This window comes from Cynocephalus volans, chromosome 4, assembly GCF_027409185.1.
Source record: "Cynocephalus volans isolate mCynVol1 chromosome 4, mCynVol1.pri, whole genome shotgun sequence".
Classification (NCBI taxonomy): domain Eukaryota; kingdom Metazoa; phylum Chordata; class Mammalia; order Dermoptera; family Cynocephalidae; genus Cynocephalus; species Cynocephalus volans.
The window spans coordinates 118,040,036-118,057,813 of NC_084463.1; the positions used below are offsets into that span (position 1 = coordinate 118,040,036).

Consider the following 17,778-nt stretch of genomic DNA (forward strand, 5'->3'; position numbering starts at 1 on the left):
GAAGAAAGACTTCTCTTCCTGGTCCTGTGTGCTTTGCTCCCTTCTGGCTCCTGTGGTGCTCTTCTCTTGTGCAGGATGCCCAGTGGCACTCACCCCAGAGAGTTTCAGTGGCATCTCAAGGCCAGGGCAATTTTCTGAGAGTTTTGTGGCACCTCAACTGGATTTCCAAGGTGTTCAATACCACCCCACTCTTTTTAGTCCTCTCTGGCTACCTAACAAAATACCACTAACTGGGTGGCTTAAACACAAAAATTTATTTCTTATAGTTCTGGAGGCTGGGAAGTTCAAGATCAAGGTGTAAGTCAATTTGGATCCTGTTGAAGGTTTTCTTCCAGGTTTGCAGATGGCCACCTTCTCACTTTGTCCTCATGTGAGGGAGAAAGAGAAAATGAGATCTCTGGTGTCTCTTCTTATAAGGGCTGTCAGTTCAGGGCTTCAGTCTTATGACCTCCTTTAACGGTAAATACTTCCCTACTCTCAATATAGCCACATTGGAAATCAAGGCTTCAGGATGTGAATTGGGTGGGATACATTCAGTCCAGAGCGCTGCCCCTTCCACAGCTGGCTTCCCAGGGAGATCAGCAGCATCCTACCTCCTGCCCCACGTGAGCATCTTCCAAGTGAGTTTGAAGAAACCCAGCTGCACTCCCAGAATTCAGCTACACTCTGGGCAGCTTCCTGCCTAGTTTCATTGGTGTCTCAATGGAATTCTTGATTGTCAGCTCTGGTTTGTGACACCCAGCAAACTTTACCTGCTATCCCATGGGCTACAGATTTTCCAAGAAGATCTAAATCTCAGCCTCGTAAGGGGCCCATTTAAAAATTTACATCTTCCTGTAATCTTTACCCTTAATAGTTAATTCTGTTACCAGTTAATAATTTTTTGCATTAAAATTTCCCCTTTATGGGCCTTCTTCCAAATAGCTTTTTCTTCCACACCCTACTTATTTCATCCAGACTCTTCTTCTTTCATTTCCAGAGTGGAAATTGGAGGGAAGAGTTACAAAATGTATCTTCAAGAGGAAATGCTTTGTGTTTACATGAACTAAAATATGCATGCCCTGTTGATTAAGGTCTCCTGAAAATAAAACCTTCTCCAAGTTAAAAAAAAAAAATTCCCTTTTCAAATTGCTGCCTAGCTTCTGCCTCCTCCTGACTGGACACTGAGAGATGAAAGGGGTCTTTTCTATCCTGCTCTCTCTTACTGCAAGCACTTCCACTATTTTGATCCAATTAAAGTGCAGAAGCTGTCAGGGAACATTCATGAGAGGGGTGGCATTACATCTTCGTTTAGGCTTGATATAAGGCAATAAAAAAAGACTAAAGGGAAGATATTTTTGAAGGCATTTCTTAGATGAAATGGACAGAAATTTGTTAATAACTGGATCTGTAGGTCTTGCTGAGAAAGAGGCAGAAGGTTAGGTTGGCAGCTTGTGGGACAGAATTCCATGGTGCAATCCTCCCATGTCTGCACTGCCTGCCCCAGAGACAGTGACAATAGAGGAATTAAGACCCTGTGGGGCAGAGAAGGTGACAGAACACAGCTGACAGGGAGTGAGAAAGCCTGGATATGAAAGGGCCTGGAAATAGCAACAAAGTAACCAGATGGTCCTGGAGAGAGGAGCAGGTCTGATTCTGGGATGGGACGCTGCAGGTGTCCGCACTGTGTGACTGTGAGATTGTCTCCCCTACACTCCAACACACACCACAGGCCAGGCTCCACCTCCACGTTGGTGTTCATTGATTACCCCTTTGTACAAAACAGCCAGTGCTCACCACAAAGAATGACATAACTTCAACAATTTCAATCTCTCAAGCATTTATTAGACACTTCTTGTGTGCCCTCTACCAGCATCTCTGCACACAGAACTCAGTAACTCCGTGTCCATCACCTCAGTGATCACAGTCGGGTGATGTAAGAGCAGAGGGAAGAGGAAGCTCAGTACTTATCAGGCAGGCCGGCAGGTCTGAAGTGATTGGGGTCTTTGCCACTCCGGCCCCATTCGTAGGCAGCCTGGTCAGCCAATGAATCCTCTGCTCCGTGGCCTGTGGCTCTCTGAATACTCTCTCTCGCATCGCTGTAATTAAGGACATAGGAAAGAGATAAATCACCGGGCTGATGAGCAACAGTCCATTCCCCCAACTCTCCCCTTTCCAGGGGACGACTCTGAGAGGAGCCCAGGAAGACCAAGGGCAGAGGGGCTAAAACACTGACCCTGCCTGGGCACAGCCCTACTCAGCCCAGGATAGTCTCCCTTATTCTGGAAGAAGAACAGCACCCAGAGAGGAGGGGTTGAGAATCACTCATTCCCACCAGCCACTCAGACCCCACAGCAAGCAAAGAGAGGGAGATTGGGAAGGGGGTAAGGGGCCACCGCCTCTACAGGACACTGCTCTGCAAGGAAGCTTGTCCCCTTCTGACTGTCCCAGGCAGTGAAGATCTGCTCACCCGTCCTTGGCATCCCAAAGAATCTGCGTTACCTGATCACTCTAGCAGCCCATTCGCCCCCAGGTCCCCGCTGGGCAGCATCGTAGTTCCCCCGAGCATAGAAGTATTTATCTGAATTTGTGTAATTGGCTTCCCTCATGTCAGAGCAGGTGCTCCACATGTCCCAAGCCCCTGGAAAGGAGAGGAAAGGAAAAGGCAAAAGTGATACCATCTAAACACAGAGACTCTGACAAAACTTTAGAGAGGAACCAATGAATAAAACATCTTCGACTGACTTCAAGACTGCAGCCTGTGATCATGACACTCTTGGATACCATGGGGTGAGAAGGACATTCCTTATCCTATTTGGCTTCTTCAGGTAACTCTAATGAGAGTCATTTAAACGGGCACACCTCTGCTGCATCTGGTTGTCTGGCCACTGTGGTGCTATGAGCTAAGTAGGGCTCTATGTTATACGTTTAAAGGAGAGAAAGGAGGTATCCCTAGAGAATGGGATTTGACAACTACACCATTACTGAAATATCGGGCCAGATAATTCTTTGCTGTTCTGGAATGTCCTGAGCATTGTAGGATGTTTACCAGTATCCCTAGTCTCTACCCACTGGATGCTGGCAGCACATTCCCTCGGTGCGACAACCAAGAACATACGCAGACATTGCCAAATGTCCCCTGGGCCACCACATTTCCCCTGGTCAAGAATCACTGTTATACAATTAACCTACATATGATAAGATCCAGGACCTTACAGGAGTGAGGTGGTGACATAGAAGACAGATTCTTAGAAAGGCTGAAAAGATACAGCACTGTGCCCTGATGCCTAAGATAAAAGTATTCTCTCAGACTGAGTGCACATAGTTGTGACTTGAGAGCCTCTGACCATTAGGTGTCCCTAAGAACTTTCTAAATAGGCTGGACTGATGCTGAGAGTTGCTGAGGAAGTGCTAGAGCTGGGATTCTCATTCGTGGCTGCACATTCTGCTCACCTGTGGAGATACTGAAAGTCCCAATACTCAGGCCACACCCCTGGCCAATTTTCCCAGATGATCTGTTGAGGTGGAGGGAGGGGGTGGTCGTCATGGGTAGTATTTAATGTCCTCATGCTGACTCCAAGACTGATAACATGGAGCTTTAGGAAGTGGTGAGCACACACGTCTACCTGTAAGGGCTGCATCCTCGTGGGCACCTGGGCTCAAACCTGTGCTCTGCCTCCTGCTGTATTGTCTGTTTAAAGAAAAGCTCCCAAAACACCTGGCACATTCCTCCACATAGGGCAACAAAACCTAAGAGAGTGGCTCCAATCCTTAAGAGTACTCACAGTGAACCTTAGTGCTCATCATCCATCAGCCTTACCTTGACCAGCCAAATCAAGGATTGAAAGCAAGCCCTGGGCTCCCAGGACCAAGGAGCAGAAAATCAGGCCTGTGAGAAGCTTCATCCTGCTGAAATGAGAGTGGAAAGTCTGGGAGACATGGACAAGATTGGCACATCCTCTTGGGATTTAGACATAAAAGGGAACCTGGTTATCTCCCTTGGTTCTTATCAGACTTTCAGCAGTTCATCGAGGAAACCTTCCAGTAGGACCTCAGTCAGAGCCACCAGTACTCAATTCTGCACCCACCAGCCCTGAACCGAAAACTATGTATAGGATACCAAGGAGGCAACAATGAGGAAGAGGGGGGTTAGGACCAGATTGTCACTCCCTAAAGTAGCCTGAAATGCACTAACCACCCTCTGCCCTGCATTCCCTCTGTCCAGAGCAGACCTCACACGGATTAATACTAAACAGGATAATTGTTTTTAAAGGAAATTTGGGGGAATAAATCTTTCCCAAATATCATTGGGAAAGAGAAAACAAGTAAGTTTTTTTTTTTTTTTTTTTTTTTTTTTTAATCACTCCTTGGAGTAGTTCCTCACCTGATTTCTGTTGGAGCAGAGCTACTTGTCCCTGCCTGCCAGGGAAGGCTTATACTGAGACTTCCCTACTGGCATCTTGGGGAGGGCAGAAAAGCCAGACTTGGTGCCTGGGGAAAGTCCCTGCAGGTCATGTCCCTAGAAAACTGCAAAAGAAAACTTACTGGAAACCATTCTTTTCTTCACCCACAGGTCACTGTCCCAATTGTGCAACCTGAGGAAACAAGGTAGGTTTGCTCTGCCTTGGCAGCCGTCAGTCAGGAGCTCGGCTCAGCTTATCAGGGCTGGGGGAGCTGAGGCTGGGAGAGGAAGGCTGTGAGCCATGATGGCGGGGCCAGGGCTGCTGGTAGGTGTGGATGGAGGACGAGTCTTCAGGCCAGGACCTTGCTTCACAGGTCATTTCCTCAGGAGGGTCTCTGCTGGGCCAAACGGTTGATGTGTCAGGGAGGAACTCCCTTTGAGTTCATGTGTAATGTCTCTCAGCTTCAAAACTGACCGGCTAGTCCACCAAATCTCCACAACTCTGTTGGGATATACTGACCTCTCAACTCTAGGACACAGAAAAGCCCCACTCAGCGGGCTTAGTTGATTAGGATATGTATTATCTAAGCTTGCTTCTGAGTTGGGGGCAATGTAGTGAAGGGGACTTTCTGCTTCCTCAACCCAGTCCTGGAGATCTACATTGTGAGAGTGAGAGTGTTGTAGGATACATTCATTGGCAGCCACAATGGGGAAATGATAGGTCCCACTCAGTGGAATGGTGAGCAGAGCTATTGATCTGCTGTATTAACCTGGGGTGAGAGTGTGAATGTCTGTCAGAAATATTAGCAAGTCAGACTAGCTCTGCAGAGGCTTCTGGAGGATCATGGGGGTGAGAGAAGGCTCAGCAGGGGTCATGCCAGGATATGGACAGAGGTTGGCAGACACTTGAGCTCCTTCTGGCTTCTTCCTCTCTTGTCCATCTTCACATTTACAGTAACCCAAAAGAACTTCTTGTATAGGTCAGGGGCAAGGCCAGGGCTGAGATAAAGGAGTGGCAAATGGCCTGGAATCAGCAAATGAGAGGCTCTACTCTGGACAGTGGTATTGTTGATTGTGTTCTGGATGGCACCCCTACCACCACCACCACCAACAACACTACATCCACCACCTGAAACCCATTGAGAGTGATATGAGCTAGGACTGGTCTGCACATACTCACTCACATTCTAGACAAGGTAGTTGACATTCTCAGAGAGAAAGGGCCCACAGCGAAAAGCTAAATGACTTTGATGGGGTATAGGGAATAACAATCTGGCATGATCAAATAAGGTATATTTCAGGGATTCAAGAACAGTTTAATATCAGTAAAGTATATCTTTGCAATTAACTGTTTCAATAATTGATAGAAAGAGTTACATATTAATTTTAATAGATGCAGAAAATGCCTTTTGTCGACATCTACTAATGATAAAGAAAAGTGTAAAACAAAATAAGAAGAGAAACTTTTGACTTGATTAAGACTAAAAACCAATAATCTAAAGTGACATTTCTCAAACTGTATTCTAGAGACTCCCAAGGCCCTTTCAGAGGGACTGCCAGCTCAAAATTATTGTTATAATAATACTAAGATATTATTCTATTTTCATTCTCATTTTCTCTTGAGTGTACAAGGTGAGAAAAGTGCATTGATATGGTATCAGATTTTCACATTGCCACTGGCCTTTAAGAAACTACCACTTGTTAAGTTTTGGTGTAGTATCAAAGAATAGTCACATTATTTATTAATTCTATTAAAACACTCTCCCCCTTTTCAACTATGTATCTGTGTTAGACTGAATTTTCTTCAATACTTCCAATTTAAAAATGTATGGTAATAGATTGAATGCAGAATCAGATGACAATCCAGGCATCTTCTATTAATCCCAGCATTAAAAAATTTTCTAAAATGTAAAACTGTACTACTTTTCTTAGTAATTTTTTTGTTTTGGAAAACAGTTATTTGTCATAAAAATACTTATGTTAACATGTAATCGATTTATTATGGCTTTTAAAAGACTTTATAAATGTTTAAGTGTTCTCCTTGACAATATGTTAAATATTGATAAATAGATTCTCTATAAATAAAAGTTATTCGAAGTCCGGAATAATTTTTAAGAGGTGGGATCCTGAGACTAAAAAGTTTGGGAACCATTGTTCTACAGCAAACATCATGGGTAATGAAACATCAGGTGCATTTTCAAGAAGGCCAAGAATGAGACAAGGATGGCCTGTGTTTCTGCTACAGTTTTGAAAACTCCTGGAAGACTTGGCCGAGGTTAAAGACAAGAAACAAGAGGAGGGTAAAAAGTGAAAGACAAGGAATGATACTATCATTATTTCAAGATGACACAAACTTTTACATAGAAAGCCCATTAAAATCAAATGGCAATGGGCCGAGCCCGTGGCGCACTCGGGAGAGTGCAGTGCTGGGAGCGTGGCAACGTTCCCGCCCCGGGTTCGGATCCTATATAGGAATGTCCGGTGCACTCACTGGCTGAGTGCCGGTCACGAAAAAGACAAAAAAAAAAAAAAAAAAATCAAATGGCAAACTATTAGAACTACTAAGAGAATTCAGCGAGACTGCATTATTCAAGGTAAATTTTTAAAAATTGATCACATCTCTCTTCAACAATTCTAAATGGTTATAACATACAACACAAAATAATACCCAAAAATTCACTCTGTAGGAAATAACCTTAAAAAAGTACAAACCTTTACAGAGAATATTTTAAAGTCTGTTAAGGGATAAAAAAAAATGGCCACCGGAATATATGTCATATTCATGGAGAGGATGATTTAGTTTGGTAAAAATATCAATTCTCCCAAAATAAACTAATAAATTCAATGAAATGTTAATCAAAAATTTCCAATAGAATATTTTTTAGGAATGCAACAAATCCATTCTTTATGGATGAATAGTTACTTGATTAAAAAAAAAATGAGCCAAGAGGGCTTTACTACAAGTGGGTGACTTGTGTGACTCCTATCTCGGTCTTTGGGGAAGAGGGTGTCTCACAGGGTTCAGGAAGAACTGAGAATTGTTAGCAACAGCAGTTATGTCCAAAATAGGCACCAGAGAAGTAGGGCTGCATGGTCCTACTGAAGATTCTCCTTACTCTGGACCTGAAAGAAACAACTTCATGTAAAACTCTTAGCACCATGATTGGCAATAGGGGCGCATGGAGAAGTTTGTGTACTGCACCCCACCATGTCACTGAGAACTTTTAAATGACATTGGACCACATCTGGGAAAGGATTAACAGTTCATGAAAAATCTAGCAGAGGAGGTGAACACTTGATGGGCATCAGATCTCACCCTACCTGCCCCAAGACAAGCAGGGCAGCCTGCGCTCTGTGGCACCAGGGTGACAGGACTATGGCACGAGGTGTGGGGCAGGCACCAGGGAAAGAGGAACATAAACAGTGATGGAACACATTGGGGAAATGGTAGAAATGAATTGTGCCAGGATGGATGCAGGCAGGTAATGGAGGGCTTAGAGAGTGCTGCTATCCAGGTGGTCATTTTGGAGTGGTAGGTTGGGGGCAGAAATGTGTAAAAGACAAGAAAAAAGGAGGTATTTGCACTTGAGTGACCAAGAGCTCTAGAACATAATGGAACCTGTTGTGGAGGCGATCACTAAGTTCTTGACCACTCTGCAGAGAAAGGAAGAATGACCTACTGAGTTTGGATTGAAACTGGAGATATTTTAGGTAGGAGAGTGGAGGTTGCAGGGACAAGATAAAGTAAGCCAGGCATGGACAAGAGCACACACAGCCGGGCTCATCTAATCAGGGTGCTTGTGCCATTCCAGGTTACATTCAGAAATGGTATTAATCACGTCTTTTCATTCCGAGTTTTGGATGATTTGACTTCTTGGGGTCTTGTTCACCCTGCAGAAACTGCCTCTCCCAGAGCCTAGAGATGGTAAATGATAGGCAAGAAGCCTCAGCCAACAGCCTTTGTGGGGAAGAGATACAGAACTAAACGCAGGCAGGTTTGAATTCTGGGTTTCCTGGTATCTGAGAACGCAAGTTGGAAACTTCAAGCTGAGAGGAAAGTGTTCTCTTCATGAAGGGTACAGGCTTTGTAAGAAAGGACACACACCAAACACAATTAGGAGTCCTTAATTAACAGGTCCTTTTACATTCCTGTTGATGAGCTTGCTAAGTGGAAGAGACGGGGGGAAGTCTTTTCTCCTTTCCTCCCAATGGCAGTAAGTGACAGTTCGCTGGCTGGAGGACAGGAAGTAAAGTGGCTGGAGACACTTTGACAGCTATGCCAATTCCTACTTTATTTATTTTAATGGCACAAGATGGGAATAAGCAATAATGTTAGTGCCCAGGATTGTTGTTCTTTGGAGGAGACAACAATCTGAGGATGATTAGCGACACGTTGCTTTCTCTTTTCTTTCATCATACTTTTAATACACTTAACCTTTCCCATTTATTCATTGGAATCTTACTAATTTATCATCAAATAAGTGTGAGATTTCTCACTATACATGTATAATTATTATTTTTTTTCCAATTACAAGTCTCATTTTCACAAAGGTGTACCTGGATCTGGCTATGCCCGTTCCCCCCACCGTCATATGCCCAATATCTCTTGTTGTGACTGTTGTATAGAAAGCACCACTGAACACTTGATGAATGAATAAATGAGTGAATACGTCATTGCAGGAAATTCTGAAAACCCAGAATAACATGAATACATCCCACTGCCTAGAAGCACAGACACCATTTGATGTACAAATCCCTAGGTAGTGTTTCAGTGTGGAAACATGTCTTTGAACAAAAATGGGATCATATTCTATTGTACCCTTTCCCTTAAGACATTACATATGCTTATCACATTGTCAAATGCTCTTGCACAATACCAGTGCATGGCAGAGCTGAGGTCATACTAGGTCTGTCTGAATCCAGGGCTTGGCTCTTAACTTCTATGCCATGCTGCATCCATGTCCAGGTGGCTGGGTTTTAGGATCTGTGGTGGGAACTCAGTGTCACAAGCTCTACTGGAAATGGATTCTGATGTTTTGTAACAGGACTTTCTGTTAGAGATAAGTGTGGCAAAATGGAACGGGGACAAAGTCCAGGTTTATGCTGCCAGAAGGTGAGACTGCTGTGACCGGTGGCATTCTCCCAAACTAAATCATGCAACCTGAAATTACCATAAACCACCCCTAATCTTTTCAAGGTGCATACAAGTTCCCAGAAAGGAACATTTGTTATGTTACGGAGGCAAGGAACTGGAGAAGGAAGAGCAGTGGCCGAGGGGTTGTATGTGGTTCTGGTCCTTGAGTGAGCCATTTGTGTTCTCTCCATCAGAAAGAGGTGTGAGGATTTTTTTTTTTCTTAATGAATAAAAGAGAGTCATGCCTAGGGGAAAGCACCCTTTCCAAGGGAGAAAACTTGATTCCTCTTTCCAGTAATTAGAGATCTCAAAAAGTAGACAACCCGGCCTACTAGGTCTATTGCTTTCAAGTTTGAAAGCTCTGTGTCAGATTTTAAAACTAGATTCTTATTTATACATTTTTCATATTAATCATGTGTTGAGAGTATACCTTATCTGCCTTCACTATCCCCTCTTTTCCTACCCTCTTCCCTTGTCCCTCTATTCTCTCTAGAACTTCCGTGAATAGTAGACTTCAGGGTCTTTGGGAGAAGATCAGAAAGACACCACATCACTATCATACAGTCCACTTGGGCTTGGTGGGAGGAGGGTGGACATACCTCTGCTGGCTCATCAGTATCATCCTTCCACAGCACACACCCCACGCTCAGCCTCAAAGCAATGTATAATCCTAATCTGCTGTCACTGACCAGTATGCCAAATCGCTGTTTCCTTTATCCCTCTCATCCTGTTTCTGCTTTCACTTCACAGAAGCTAATTTCTCTGTGGGTCAGTCTCAATTCTCCCTACACTCAACTGCCCTTCCAGTGTTGCCTTCCAGTGAGCCCTGGGCAAGAAGACTCCGTGGTGAGAATCCCCTTTTATATTTGCCTGTTTCCTTACCCTGTTACTAAAACTCAAAACCTGCCTTTCCCATATTGATTCCACTTTATTCCCATCTTCACCAGTGTGGAAGACTCCTGCAACTGCTCCTGAACCATGGAGTGGGAAAGAGGGGTCTGCATTCTCTCTGCTCCCCTTTGCCCTTTCTCTATTCTTCACCTGCCATTCTCTTTGACTTGTCCCATCTAAAGTCCATGACAAATTTTAACCACCCTCTCTCCAGTCTCACCAATGTTATCTGCCCAAGTGATTTCCAAAATGGGGAGATTTTCCAACACAGACATTCCTGAAGACCATCCCAAACTTTTGAACCAGAACCACGAAAATTCTGGCCCAGGAATTTGCATTCTTGAAACACCCACCAGATGCTTCTGATGCAAACAATCTGATTAGTAATATTTGGGGATGAATCATCTTTCTATTGTATTTGTTGACAAATCTGTGCACTCCTATCACTTCCATGGAAAATTTCCACAGTTCACTTACAGCCCTCTTTCCAACATATTCACTGCCAGTCTTAGTGATTATATCTATATAGTTGAATCTTCCAGCATCCTGGAATCTCAGGTTGCTCCCTTCTCAATGCTCTGAGATTCAAATATCTGGAAAAGAATGTTCTGGATGAAAGAAACAGTTAATCCAAGGCCCCTAGGGTGAGATGTGCCGGCGGGGGGCGGGGGGGGATGTTTGAAGAACAGCGAGGAGACCTGTGTAGCTGAGCAAAGCAAGCTAGAGGAGATAGGTTGGCAAGGAAATGGAAGTGGTAATGGGGTGGGATAGTTTGTATAGAGTTTGAAATCATTGAAAGGGCTTTGTCTTTGACTAAGAGTGACACTGGGATCCTCTGGACGGTTTTGAGCAGAGAGACAGTAGCTATCTTGTGTTTTAATAGTCTGGTTGTTACCCTGAGAAGGGACTAGTTGGTGGCAAGGATGTAAACATGGAAGCCAGTTAGGAAGTCATAATAACCTGGAGGGTGATGCATACTAACAGGATGGAATGGGTAGAGGTGGTGATAAGGGTTAGCTTTCTGGATGTATTTTTCAACAATGTATTCAACTCTTTCAAGTAGACTGGGATTATACTGCATATTAATAATGTTCATGTTGATCTCTAAATTACTAATAGTACACATCATTGTTTCAAAGCTTTACCATTCTTCTTAACCTCCAAACTGTCAATCTCTGCAGATTACTTCTCCTCCCACTTCATTCATGCATTGACTCATTCAATCAATAAAAATTACTGAGAACCAGTTATAGGTGGGGTGCTGTATTAGATGTTAGGGATACAAACTATTATCTATAAACCAGAAAAGTTTCCTACCCCCGTGTTTTGTGCAATCTGGGCCAACCTCAGAAACACAAACAGGTAGAGAGTGATTTGTCCTATGGCAGGTAAAAGAGAGTTGCACCTGGTTTTCCTCAGATTCTCTATACTCCATCTCAAAATACATCTTCCTTGTTCTTTCTGCTTTTCTTCCTGTCTCAGAGAAAGAACTGCTCCTGGTACATTCTGGGCAAACTCATCCCCAATTGTCCTCTGGGCCCATTGACCTCAAAGTATGTGTTATACCCTATATTTTACTCTCATTCACTCTCTCTTTAACTTTCTTTAAATGAATCCTCCTTTGGTCTTTGCATGTATTCATTCATTCAGTAGTTCAGTATTTATTGAGCAGTGACATCCAATTACCTGCTTTCTACAAGTCTACACCTTGGCAGCTGAATGTGGTCAGAGAAAAATGCACACCTACAGTGACTAGTCTCACTTTAAATTCATGACCATTAACCTTGAGCTGCCCTGCAATCCTACTACCTTCTCAAGCACATTCACTTTCCTACTTTCCTAGATGACCATTTTTTACTTCTCTTCTCTCCTGAAACTTCTGACACCTCTTCATCCTCTTTTCAGTTGATGACTTTGCTTCCTACTTTACTGAGAAATAGAAGCAGTCAGAAATGAAATTCCAAGGGCTCCCACCACGATCACCCAGTGTCCTGCCTGCGTTTATTCCCTCTGATACTCTGCCTTCTCTCCTATTACTAGGGATGACTCGTCCATATCACGGCCTAAGGCCAAACCTCCACTTCTGTTTACATTAGGCAGACAATAATGACTCCTATTGCTGGTGAGTGTGGTCAAGATATAAACATTAACATTCACTCAAAAATGTAATGCAAATACAGTATCATATTATCAGAACTGGAGTAATTGAAAGTACTCCTAAAGGCAACAGAAACAGACGCCCATGCTGTGTGTGTGTGTGTGTGTGTGTGTGTGTGTGTGTGTGTGTGTGTGTGTGCGCGCGCGCGTGCGCGCGCACTCCAGTAATTACATCATCTACAGCTTCAGACCATGTTCACAGCCATCTGTATGCAGAATTTCCACTGCCAAGTAGAGAAGACTGTCACCTAGTTCCTTGAATTTGCACATAGACAAAGCTTAGATACGTATTGTTTGACTTATTCCATCACCAAAATTCCTGTATATCTTATTATGCAGAAATTGTTTGCATTCATTGTCTTGAACATATTTTTCATTGTTTTTTATTTACGGAACATATTTGTTGAAGTATAGAAAGAAATGGAATTTTCATCCAACTCTCTGGAGTGTTCTTACGGATTGCATACCAAGCCTCCACTAACGGGCTCATTAATTATTAAATAATTAGGTAATTGGGGTTTTAATTGTTTTATATTGTGCAGATATCGTTGGTGGATTGTTAAATACATGTTTAATTGGTTTTGATAATATTTATGAAAATTGGCTAAGAAGTGATTGTGGTTTTTTCCTCTGGTAAAATAATGAAAATAATTGATATTCAAAAATTTGACACCCCTGACCCTCAAAAAAAAAAAAATTGCTACCCAACATACTATGAGGAATGGAATAGAATTAGATAATGAGGGATGTTGCTATTTGTGCTGTATATTTATTTACTGATCACCACAACATAAGCACCATGAAGCTAGAGACATCCCAGTACAAAAAAGGGTGCTGGCACATTGGAAAAGTGCAGCAAGTACTTGTAGAATGAATGCAGTGATGAACGAGCGCCTGTTGTATACCAGATAGTGTGAGGGACATGATTTATGAAAGGGTGACAAGACAGATGAGGTTTCTGTGATAATTTAAATATAAATTGGTCCTTGGAAGATGTATTTAAATAAAATAATCCTATAAGGCGACTGAACTTTGGAGATTGTTTGCATTTCTTGTACCTTAACTTCCAAAACTAAAGTCTATTGTTTGTCTTAACTGATGATTTGCTGCCCTGCTAATAATGCTGTCTTGAACTTAATTGTCCTCTTTTCTTCCCACATGCTATAAATACATGTAAGGTGTCTCTGTAAAGTCAGAAGAAAATCTTGGCATATCTCTCTTCTCCCATATGCTAGATATGTTATTCAAACCAAGAGACTGAGAGTTAGAGAATCTCTTTCTCACTTACATTAGCAAAGAATGGCAAGTCAACAGTTGACTGAGCGAGCAGGTATCTGAGACTTAAAAAAGCAGTAAGAATTGCTGGCTAGTCCAAGTAAAATCCAGCAAGGAAAGAAGCAAAAATAAACTTGATTTGGTTTCAGGTAGAGAGAATCAGTCTTTCTTTTCAATCTGTACTTAGCCAGTTTGCAACATTGTCAAATTGTCTAGGCTGAACTACAGTCTCCTGAATTCTCTTTCGAGAAGGTTTCCAGTTAAGATGAACTAGTAGAGATATTTTCTCTTGAGAGTTGGAGGCCCAGTTCATATATACACAGTACTCACCCCTGGTGGACTCTGGCACAAGCCTTGGCACGCATGCTCCCCCAGAAGCCCCTGCAGAGCTTATATTTCTGTCTCACAGTGACAAGGGGGCAGATGGTGACAACTCCCCCCAGGGTAATACAACACACAAAGAGCTCTCCCCATCTTTCCGCTGAGTGGGAGTCTGGCATTTCCTCACCTGGACTGCCAATATATCCTACAACCCGCTCACTCTCACAATGTAGATCTCCAGGACCGGGTTGGGGAAGCAGAAAGTCACCTCCACTACATTGCCTTTGATTCAGAAGCAAGCTTAGATAATAGATTTCTAACTGGTTAAGCCGGCTAAACTGGGCTTTTCTACACCTTAAGGCTGAGAGGTTTATATCCACAATGGTGGAGGAGATTTGGTGGACTAGCTTGTCAGTTTTGAAGCTGAAGGACTTCACACATGAACTCGAGGGACTTTCTTTCTGACACATCCACCCTCTGGCCCAGCAGGGCCCCTCCTGAGGAAATGACCTGTGAAGCAAGGTCCTGGCCTGAAGACTCGTCCTCCATCCACACCTACCAGCAGCCCTGGCCCCGCCATCATGGCTCACAGCCTTCCTCTCCCAGCCTCAGCTCCCCCAGCCCTGATAAGCTGAGCCGAGCTCCTGACTGACGGCTGCCAAGGCAGAGCAAACCTACCTTGTTTCCTCAGGTTGCACAATTGGGACAGTGACCTGTGGGTGAAGAAAAGAATGGTTTCCAGTAAGTTTTCTTTTGCAGTTTTCTAGGGACATGACCTGCAGGGACTTTCCCCAGGCACCAAGTCTGGCTTTTCTGCCCTCCCCAAGATGCCAGTAGGGAAGTCTCAGTATAAGCCTTCCCTGGCAGGCAGGGACAAGTAGCTCTGCTCCAACAGAAATCAGGTGAGGAACTACTCCAAGGAGTGATTAAAAAAAAAAAAAAAAAAAAAAAAAAAACTTACTTGTTTTCTCTTTCCCAATGATATTTGGGAAAGATTTATTCCCCCAAATTTCCTTTAAAAGCAATTATCCTGTTTAGTATTAATCCGTGTGAGGTCTGCTCTGGACAGAGGGAATGCAGGGCAGAGGGTGGTTAGTGCATTTCAGGCTACTTTAGGGAGTGACAATCTGGTCCTAACCCCCCTCTTCCTCATTGTTGCCTCCTTGGTATCCTATACATAGTTTTCGGTTCAGGGCTGGTGGGTGCAGAATTGAGTACTGGTGGCTCTGACTGAGGTCCTACTGGAAGGTTTCCTCGATGAACTGCTGAAAGTCTGATAAGAACCAAGGGAGATAACCAGGTTCCCTTTTATGTCTAAATCCCAAGAGGATGTGCCAATCTTGTCCATGTCTCCCAGACTTTCCACTCTCATTTCAGCAGGATGAAGCTTCTCACAGGCCTGATTTTCTGCTCCTTGGTCCTGGGAGCCCAGGGCTTGCTTTCAATCCTTGATTTGGCTGGTCAAGGTAAGGCTGATGGATGATGAGCACTAAGGTTCACTGTGAGTACTCTTAAGGATTGGAGCCACTCTCTTAGGTTTTGTTGCCCTATGTGGAGGAATGTGCCAGGTGTTTTGGGAGCTTTTCTTTAAACAGACAATACAGCAGGAGGCAGAGCACAGGTTTGAGCCCAGGTGCCCACGAGGATGCAGCCCTTACAGGTAGACGTGTGTGCTCACCACTTCCTAAAGCTCCATGTTATCAGTCTTGGAGTCAGCATGAGGACATTAAATACTACCCATGACGACCACCCCCTCCCTCCACCTCAACAGATCATCTGGGAAAATTGGCCAGGGGTGTGGCCTGAGTATTGGGACTTTCAGTATCTCCACAGGTGAGCAGAATGTGCAGCCACGAATGAGAATCCCAGCTCTAGCACTTCCTCAGCAACTCTCAGCATCAGTCCAGCCTATTTAGAAAGTTCTTAGGGACACCTAATGGTCAGAGGCTCTCAAGTCACAACTATGTGCACTCAGTCTGAGAGAATACTTTTATCTTAGGCATCAGGGCACAGTGCTGTATCTTTTCAGCCTTTCTAAGAATCTGTCTTCTATGTCACCACCTCACTCCTGTAAGGTCCTGGATCTTATCATATGTAGGTTAATTGTATAACAGTGATTCTTGACCAGGGGAAATGTGGTGGCCCAGGGGACATTTGGCAATGTCTGCGTATGTTCTTGGTTGTCGCACCGAGGGAATGTGCTGCCAGCATCCAGTGGGTAGAGACTAGGGATACTGGTAAACATCCTACAATGCTCAGGACATTCCAGAACAGCAAAGAATTATCTGGCCCGATATTTCAGTAATGGTGTAGTTGTCAAATCCCATTCTCTAGGGATACCTCCTTTCTCTCCTTTAAACGTATAACATAGAGCCCTACTTAGCTCATAGCACCACAGTGGCCAGACAACCAGATGCAGCAGAGGTGTGCCCGTTTAAATGACTCTCATTAGAGTTACCTGAAGAAGCCAAATAGGATAAGGAATGTCCTTCTCACCCCATGGTATCCAAGAGTGTCATGATCACAGGCTGCAGTCTTGAAGTCAGTCGAAGATGTTTTATTCATTGGTTCCTCTCTAAAGTTTTGTCAGAGTCTCTGTGTTTAGATGGTATCACTTTTGCCTTTTCCTTTCCTCTCCTTTCCAGGGGCTTGGGACATGTGGAGCACCTGCTCTGACATGAGGGAAGCCAATTACACAAATTCAGATAAATACTTCTATGCTCGGGGGAACTACGATGCTGCCCAGCGGGGACCTGGGGGCGAATGGGCTGCTAGAGTGATCAGGTAACGCAGATTCTTTGGGATGCCAAGGACGGGTGAGCAGATCTTCACTGCCTGGGACAGTCAGAAGGGGACAAGCTTCCTTGCAGAGCAGTGTCCTGTAGAGGCGGTGGCCCCTTACCCCCTTCCCAATCTCCCTCTCTTTGCTTGCTGTGGGGTCTGAGTGGCTGGTGGGAATGAGTGATTCTCAACCCCTCCTCTCTGGGTGCTGTTCTTCTTCCAGAATAAGGGAGACTATCCTGGGCTGAGTAGGGCTGTGCCCAGGCAGGGTCAGTGTTTTAGCCCCTCTGCCCTTGGTCTTCCTGGGCTCCTCTCAGAGTCGTCCCCTGGAAAGGGGAGAGTTGGGGGAATGGACTGTTGCTCATCAGCCCGGTGATTTATCTCTTTCCTATGTCCTTAATTACAGCGATGCGAGAGAGAGTATTCAGAGAGCCACAGGCCACGGAGCAGAGGATTCATTGGCTGACCAGGCTGCCTACGAATGGGGCCGGAGTGGCAAAGACCCCAATCACTTCAGACCTGCCGGCCTGCCTGATAAGTACTGAGCTTCCTCTTCCCTCTGCTCTTACATCACCCGACTGTGATCACTGAGGTGATGGACACGGAGTTACTGAGTTCTGTGTGCAGAGATGCTGGTAGAGGGCACACAAGAAGTGTCTAATAAATGCTTGAGAGATTGAAATTGTTGAAGTTATGTCATTCTTTGTGGTGAGCACTGGCTGTTTTGTACAAAGGGGTAATCAATGAACACCAACGTGGAGGTGGAGCCTGGCCTGTGGTGTGTGTTGGAGTGTAGGGGAGACAATCTCACAGTCACACAGTGCGGACACCTGCAGCG

General features: G+C 44.2%; 2 protein-coding genes across 6 annotated transcripts; one reads left to right on the top strand and one right to left on the bottom strand.

Moving 5' to 3' along the window:
• Positions 1 to 1,939: 1,939 nt before the first annotated feature.
• LOC134377190 (serum amyloid A-1 protein-like) lies at positions 1,940 to 3,884 on the bottom strand. Of its 3 annotated transcripts, none has more exons than XM_063095806.1 (3): positions 3,840 to 3,884; positions 2,482 to 2,660; positions 1,940 to 1,991 (listed from the first exon to the last, which is right to left on the bottom strand). In XM_063095806.1, the coding sequence occupies exons 1-3, from the start codon at positions 3,882 to 3,884 to the stop codon at positions 1,940 to 1,942; spliced, it is 276 nt and encodes a 91-aa protein (XP_062951876.1). The 3 variants fall into 3 exon arrangements, with proteins under 3 accessions (XP_062951876.1, XP_062951874.1, XP_062951875.1); XM_063095804.1 differs by having other exon boundaries at positions 1,940 to 2,078; XM_063095805.1 differs by having other exon boundaries at positions 1,940 to 2,078; positions 2,482 to 2,620; positions 3,800 to 3,884.
• An 11,656-nt stretch (positions 3,885 to 15,540) lies between these two features.
• On the top strand, positions 15,541 to 17,485 carry LOC134377199 (serum amyloid A-1 protein-like). Of its 3 annotated transcripts, none has more exons than XM_063095837.1 (3): positions 15,541 to 15,625; positions 16,805 to 16,943; positions 17,347 to 17,485. In XM_063095837.1, exons 1-3 carry the CDS (start codon positions 15,541 to 15,543, stop codon positions 17,483 to 17,485), a joined length of 363 nt encoding a protein of 120 aa, XP_062951907.1. The 3 variants fall into 3 exon arrangements, with proteins under 3 accessions (XP_062951907.1, XP_062951906.1, XP_062951908.1); XM_063095836.1 differs by having other exon boundaries at positions 15,541 to 15,585; positions 16,765 to 16,943; XM_063095838.1 differs by having other exon boundaries at positions 15,541 to 15,585; positions 16,765 to 16,943; positions 17,434 to 17,485.
• The last annotated feature ends 293 nt before the right edge of the window (positions 17,486 to 17,778 follow it).